The 7,704-nt window shown below is 40.7% G+C and overlaps 1 protein-coding gene across 1 annotated transcript; it reads left to right on the forward strand.

Moving 5' to 3' along the window:
• Positions 1-571: 571 nt before the first annotated feature.
• Positions 572-6,555, forward strand: LOC124867367. Its single transcript, XM_047363780.1, has 6 exons — positions 572-842; positions 2,838-2,890; positions 3,549-3,915; positions 4,854-5,048; positions 5,147-5,226; positions 5,322-6,555. The coding sequence occupies exons 3-6, from the start codon at positions 3,910-3,912 to the stop codon at positions 6,280-6,282; spliced, it is 1,242 nt and encodes a 413-aa protein (XP_047219736.1). The 5' UTR covers positions 572-842; positions 2,838-2,890; positions 3,549-3,909; the 3' UTR covers positions 6,283-6,555.
• Positions 6,556-7,704: the final 1,149 nt, after the last annotated feature.

The raw sequence follows: 7,704 nt of genomic DNA on the forward strand, positions 1-7,704 counted from the left end.
ACCAGAACCTGTCACTACAAACCAGGGGAGAGCAATCAGTCTGATTACTGCTCCAATGTGTCCGGGCCCGGAGAACCACATGTAAATACAGGAAACAGATGCTGTGTTCTGAGCTGGTAGAAAACATGGAGAATCGCATTATTAGTGTGTTTCTGGGTAATGTTTCATTTAAAATGATCTGAGAAATTTACTAAATGATTTTGAGAAGATGTCTTGAAAGTTGCAAAGGGCTTTTTACTTTACAAAATGTTCACTCTACTACATCCCACAATGCAATGCAAACCTATCTATGGGAAGGAGTTTGGTTTAAGCAGCAAACACCTGGTAGCTGAGTTGGATCAAGGTAGGATCACGTTCACACCACAAACATAACGCTCTAGAGTTTACAGCCATACTGAGACCAGATCCTCCAAGCCACAGGTTTCAAACTCTAGTCCTTGAGGGCCAGTGTCCTGCAACCTTTAGATGTGCCTCTGCTTCAACACACCTGAATCTAATAATTAGGTCATTAGCAGGATTCTGGAGAACTTGACTGCATACCGAGGAGGTAATTTGGCCATAGATTCCGGTGTGTTGGACCAAGGACACATCTGAAAGGTTGAGGACTCTGGCCCTCGAGGACTGGAGCTTGATATCCCTGCTCCAAGCGGTCTTGTTCCGGTTGTTTTCCTCCACACTCTACACAAACAAGCCTCTCCAAGGGGGAAAATGAACCAGAGTTCATTTTAAATGGGTTAAACACCGCAGGTGTGAAAACCTTTAATCCATTTCTAGAATCAGTTTGGATGTGTGTCTGGGATGTCCTGCTGCAACACACGGTAACAGACCACGGACCACATAAGGTACTTTAGATTTCTCTGACTGGCTGGTGGCAATCAGTAGAAAATCAGAAAATTAAACAGGAATAAATCTGGAAGAAATCTATTTAAGATGCTTTTATTTTTAAATAAGCTTTTATTTTGAAAGTTGAAATTTGCACCCATGTTTGTGCGCTAAAGTCTCATGCTTTAGAGAGAAACTGATGCAGAATGTAAAGTTTTTAACAACATATCATTGCAACATCAGTGTGTGCATTTATAAAATATATTCAGGAGTCTCACTGCAGCACACCTGACATGCATGACAGTAAACTGGACTCTTGAGCTCACAAGTGTTGGAGGCATTTATATTTCAGAACAAATTAGACTATGGAGCAGCTCTGCTCCAAAGTATTAAAGGTAAAGTGGGTGAGTTTGTGGAGAACAGACTGTTATTCTCAGGGATAACAGCTTGAATGAACATAATCAGAATAAACATACAGAAAAGCTGTATGTTTAGGAGCTTTCACATTCTGCATGTCTAAAATGTAATTCATTTACAGTAAGATCATGTAAAGCTTTAGTTTTCAGACCAGGATGCTGCATTTTATTGTCCAGTTGGAATGACTACCATTGACTACTGATGCTGGATTGATAACAATTTATAATCAAATATATCTTTGAATTGATTAGTTTGAGCCAGTTATTACCCACCACTGTCCAATTATGTCCAAGATTCAACCATCTACAGCTAAGCCCAAATGTATTCACCCAACACAGATTTAGGTCCAAAGGAATCTTTTAAGTTGACCAAAATATTTCTTCTTACTGGATGAGCATTAATATTTTGGAGCGACCCACTTGGAGCCCTGACTTAAATCAGATTAGAGAATCTCTGGAGATGGCTAAAGATTAGGGTGATGGCAAGCAGGCCTGTCTACCTTAAAGACTTGGAGCTCATCACCGAAGATAAATCGTCAAAGATACCAGTTAAGACATGTTAAAGTAAATAAATGTGAACAAAATTGCTATTTTTCTAAACACCTTTTACATTGTTTAATGATCCAATCAGAAACAACTTCTTGATTAATCAAAAATCATTTCACGCCTACTTCTGCAGAGGGATGGATAATTTGGGGATCAACTGTTAGTGTTAATTTGTAAATAACACCACCACTGGCAATAAAACAGGCTCACAGCATGATGCTGCCCCCACCATGATTGCGTGGGAGCAGCAGAGGTGTAAAGTAGGCGTAAGGAAGTGTTGTTAGGTTTGAAAGTCACACCATGACTCTTCCATATATACAGGTCAATCCTTGTCTCATCCCACCATCAGACGTTTCCCCAGAAGACATTTGGCTTGTCCATGTGGGCATCTGATCATTTTAGTGCAGCCTGATTTTAGATCAGAGGCCTCATTCTTGGTCAGCACGCTCTTAGTCCACAGATCACCCATTTCTCTTCATCTGACGGGGAAAGATCGGATCATTTTCCATACCTGGTGACACATCTGAATAGCTTGTACTAATGTACAGTCTAGACATTTATCTAGAAATGTCTTTAAAAGATTTTTTTCTAACTGGTGTAAATCTACAACTATCTTTAGATCTTCACAGGGTTCCTTGGACCTCCCTGTGATTCTGAGTATTGGTCAATCTGATGGGTGCTGTGAGATAAACCGTTTTTGTCAGCTGCAGTTAATCATGATCACTATCCAGAAGCTGGCAGACCTCGCCCTTTCTTGTATCAACAGATTTAAGTGAATGCATGCATATTTTAACCCTGCGTATATCATTAAGAAAGGTATTTCTCATGTTCCTTCCTCTCTGTTAAAAGCATTGCTTTACGATGCAGTTCTAGTTCATCAGTAGCAGAACTGAAGCCTATCTGAACTCCTAACTGGTTGTGATGACATCAAAGTTTAGAAGTAGAAATTCACTGTTTAGAAATCCTTCTCCTACCACTGGCTGAGGTGGGATGTGCAGTAGAATATTAAATGTGCAGCATCATGTTGACTGTTTCCTCCTGTGTGTCCTCCAGTATCTGGGTGACCTGAACAGCAGGTGCTGGGGTGTTTGTGACCATCATTACAGGTAAAAAGTATTTAAATTCCTCCCTTGGCCTCAGCTGTTAATAGAAAATATTTACTGTGGATGGGAACTGAAGCTGTTTGCTTCACAAACCCGAGCGCTGGGCTCGGTTGGAGAGAGTGTGTGACAGCTCACCCATCGAGGCGGCCATGTAGTTAAAGAGACGAGAAGATTGGATTATTGTGACAAACTGCAGCAGCAGCCGACTGAAACCAGCTCTCTGTGTGTTAAGTGATCACAAACTGATGTCAGAATTAGATTTGCTGGCAGAGATGCCTCCTTTGCTATTGACCTTGAAAATGTCTGGTTCTAAATACGAGAAACAATCAGGTGAGAAAAAAAAAGAGAAAGCAGATTAGCTGTTCTCTTTAGTCAGAGTTTCAGGTTGAATCTGAATTAAACGGAATGGTTCTACATTATTAAAAGCTTCAACATTTAATTTAAAAACATATAAAAGTACAGGCGTGGTGCTGGTGGTGTAGGTTAAGCACCTGACCGTTTAGAGGCTATAGTCCTCAATGCGGCTGTCCCGGGTTCGAGTCCCAGACCTGGCGACATTTGCCAAATGTGTGCCCCTCTTTCCTGTCTGCCTACTGTCAAATAATAAAGGCCTCTAGTGCTGGAAAACACATATAAAAGTACAAATAAATTTTTTTCACAGGTCCTGCTGCAGCATTTAAGGCCCACCACATGGAGAAGCTGGTTGCCCACATGTGCCAGGCTGGCTTTGCTCTGCAAAAAGGATATCTGCAGATGAACTTCTAATTGCTTGGCTGACTTTATTGGCTCGTTGCATGATGTGGCTACACAACTTCCGCTAATCGGAAGTTGTGAGGGCGAGTACTTCCTGTTCGGTTGTTCACCACCTAAAGCAATGGCGCTGTACTACACCCGCTGCCTTCAGGACTTCCCAAAAGTTTCAGTTAACGATGTTCTCCGCTTGATTCGAGCCTTATCATCAGCGCCACGTTGCAAAAAAGAAAAGGGCTTCAAGTTTTACGTGTCGAATTGCATTGACAACTATGAAGGTAAGCATTAAGCACATTCAGTCACTGTTCAGTTAACTAGCTTTAGGTCGTATCTACTTTACAACTTTTTTTCTACTTTAAAACTAATGCGTTATCGCTTTCTGCAATTATATGAAGTCTGTTTTAACCTAACCTCAAAGTCGTAGTTTCAGATTTCTACCCTGTTACCCTGTTTTATTGTCTTCACCACAGTGTCCAACAAAGACTCATCAGGGCGGTCTGTTACAGATCCATGCAAAGCACGATAAGCCTCATGAACTCAGAGTAGGGTGAAATAATAACAAGAAATGTTGTCTGTTCCATGAAAACAGGAGTTCAATTTGGGATTCTTATGTCACTGATGTGTAAGTTAAGTAGTAAGCATTTCTAGCTGTTTGGAAAAGTGATTGATTAGATGCATACATCTAGCTTTGGCTTTAGCGTTAGCTTGCATGAGAACCCCATAAGCTAGTCTCTAATGGCTTCAGTTCTTTGTTTTGCTGTAAGTTCAACCCCATTTCAAATTGTTAATGCAATGGCCAGTTCTTTCTGCTTTTGGCTATTTTTCTGTTTATAGACTGAACAGGTTCCTGTAAGAGTGATCGCTGTTGTTTTCTTCCGTGTTTGGTTGGCAAACAGATTATAATGGTTTATAACGTGTGCAGTTTATTTGAGTCACAGATATATTAGGGCCCCAGGGAAACGATACTCTGTGAACAACGTTTTTTCCTTATCACATAATTATTATTACTCATTTAATGTGCAATGACACTCATAAATAATCAAAATTACATTTTCCTAAAAATACAGTTTGGAATAGCAAATGTAAATCCAGAGTACAAATCAAAATACAATTAAGTTCACAAAAAAACAGCCAACACTCTGAAATCCTGTATTTTGTTCTAAAATTACCAAGTAATACCTTTATAGTTTTTGCTGACTTTTTATTTTGTGTTTAGTTGAAGTTTGAAGACTGCTATCCTGTACAAATCGCCGAAGTGGAGTGTTCCTGTGCAGCTGGTACTGTGTTGTGCAATCACAGTGTTGCACTACTGTACCAGACCGCACACTACTCTGCTCTGAATTTGACTGCTGTGCCGCCTATACTAAGCTGTATTGAATCGGAACAGAGCTGGCACAAACCAAGGACCATGGTAAGTGTGATCTTGATATTACATGCCATACAGTTCTATATTTGGTGTCGCTAATGTTATAAATTTTTCTGGTATAATTTATTTTTATTGTTTTACAGGGTGTGAAACCAGGACATGTACGCGACATGGTTTTTGTCTCTGCAAGACCAAAACAGCGCACAGTTGGAAATGGAGTAAGGTAATTCTTGTCAATGTACTCAATTATGTAGTTGCTTAAAAATGTACAATTCCTAGAAGCAAAATTGTTAATTGGGTGTCTTGCTTTTTTTAAAGGAGCAAAAGTTTTAAGGCAGTGCGGGGAGACATGCCGGACCCTGATGTCCTCAGAGTGGCAGAAGTTTACCAGAACTTTGCAGCAGACCTTGCTCCTCTGATTACCACCATGGCCATCAGTGCTGATGTCCCATTAGTTCACTCAGCCTTTGGAAAAGTCCAGGAAGGCAGTCCTATCACTTTCCAGCATCCACTACCAGTCAGCCGAATTATCACTCGCCAGGTGGAGGCTCCTCCTCCAACGTCATTGCCATTGGACAACTACTACCTTGAGCCCACCTCTGTCCAGTTTGTCTGCACCCACCAGCAGCAACTAGAACTGGAGTGTCTTGCAACAACGCTGGAACAGTCACAACAAATTGAAATTGCCACCTGGGAGCAGAGCACAACAGCTGAATGGCATAATGTCAGGAAACCCCAAATAACTTCCTCTCAGTTCCAGGAAGTGTGTCATGTAAAAGGGTCCAGTTCTGCTCTGTGTTTAGCGCAGCGAATCAAGAAGGGAATAGCAGCCACGGCAGCTATGAAGAGAGGTCTTGTACTAGAACCATTGGCTATTCAACAATACACCAGAATCAAGAACACCAACTATTGGCCTTGCGGCTTCATCATTCATCCCGATGCTCCATGGTTGGGATCCTCTCCGGATGGGGTAGTTTTTGATCCCACAGTAAGAACAACCTTTGGTTTATTGGAGATCAAATGTCCCAATGCTAAAAGTTATGTTGATTGTAAGTACTTAAGAAAATGTAATGGCACAATGAAACTTTTGTCAAGTCACTGTTACTACTGGCAGGTGCAGGGGCGGCTCCTAATCACAGGCATGGAGTGGTGCGATTTTGTAGTCTATGCAGAGGATGACATTTTTGTCCAGCGGATTTATAGGGACCTTAGTGTGTGTCAGACAATCAGAGAAAAGGTTGATCATTTCTTCTTTTATGTTTACTTTTCCAGTACATAGATTATTTTGTATCGGCACGTGGATGCCCCTCCTCCACAGCCATTGCATCAACATTAATCATCCCATGAATTGTTTTGTTCCAACAGTAATTTATTAATGGTTATCTTTTCAACTGTTTTCCACCTGTTAACTATAAGCAATGTTAATTGAGAAGTGTTTGGGGTTTTAAAGAGCCAATGTTTTGAAAAGCTCTTATAAACATCTCTTATTCAAAATGCAAGTTTAAATGTAAAGAGATCAAAGAAAATAAACTGATATGAATATAAATGCTAAGTCTTCACAGCATGTTCTCATTGAAAGGTTGGAAACATAGTTTTGCAAAGTATTTTAATTGAACATATCACCTGAAGAAGCCTGTTTTTAACAGTTTGAGAAACAAAATTAACCAACACCCATATTTATCTTTTTGCCATCTCATTTAAATCTATACCATTTCATTAAACATCTGAGAATGTAACTGTTGACACTGTATTTACTGCTTTAACTTGCCCATGCCTTCACGAGGGGCCCATTCTGGTAATTTACCAGGTAGCAAGCCACGTTGAAGAGCTCATCAATGATCCCACACACAGACACTGGTAGTATGCAGTCAAAAAGTTTGTTCTCCTTCACTCTCCTGATGCAGCGTTCTACATGGACCCTCAGCCAAGCAATGGACTGAGTCTCATGAACATCATGTGGGCTCATCTGATTCCCTGAGAGGAAGGCTGGCCTATATACTTTGCAGGGAGCCAGATTGTCAACTAGAAAGCCCTTGTCAACCATTATTGCCATGTCTGGCTCTAATATATTGATTATGCCTGATTGCTTGAAGATCTCACGATCACTCAAATCCAGCAAAAAGGGCAGAGACAAATGTGATGGCACCATGAGGTGCCATGCCGATCATGGCTTTGAGTGTAGAGTGGGACTTGTATACAGAAAACACCTCACTCTGCAATAGGAGATCCGATGGTGTCTGGCAGTAGATTTCAGTGCAATCAAGCACTACTTGGGTGTCAGGGTATGAAGCAAACTCTGCTGGAAGTCGAGCATGCACCACCTCCTTGGGCAACTAGAGGCGTTGGCTTCCAAGCAGGTGGTATAGAAAGTTGGCCCATGTAGTGATGATCCTGCTTACAGTTGTTCGGTGGATGCCAAACCTTTCAGCAAGATCTCTGTGTGGCTGACCCAAGGACAGGTACATCAAGAAAAGGAACAGCTCATCAATAGGAGGAAGTTTCTTCAAAAGAAGAAAAGACACAAAAACATAATGCACAGAAATTAAAATACAGCTCTAACAATACAACTTTTACAAACACCTGTTTATAAATGCTTTTGAAAAGACATTTTCAGAGGGTGATTCATGGTATGAAAAATTTTATAAAAATGTGATTTTCTCCTGATTATGTCAACTATAATCACATGTAGTTCCTAGTTACT

The sequence above is a fragment of the Girardinichthys multiradiatus genome, chromosome 4 (assembly GCF_021462225.1).
Source record: "Girardinichthys multiradiatus isolate DD_20200921_A chromosome 4, DD_fGirMul_XY1, whole genome shotgun sequence".
In the NCBI taxonomy this organism is placed as follows: Eukaryota; Metazoa; Chordata; class Actinopteri; order Cyprinodontiformes; family Goodeidae; genus Girardinichthys; species Girardinichthys multiradiatus.

Coding starts and splice junctions, on each gene's coding strand:
- LOC124867367 (XM_047363780.1), top strand. Junction 5,049..5,146: donor GGCACAAACCAAGGACCATG/GTAAGTGTGATC, acceptor ATTGTTTTACAG/GGTGTGAAACCAGGACATGT. Junction 5,227..5,321: donor ACAGTTGGAAATGGAGTAAG/GTAATTCTTGTC, acceptor CTTTTTTTAAAG/GAGCAAAAGTTTTAAGGCAG.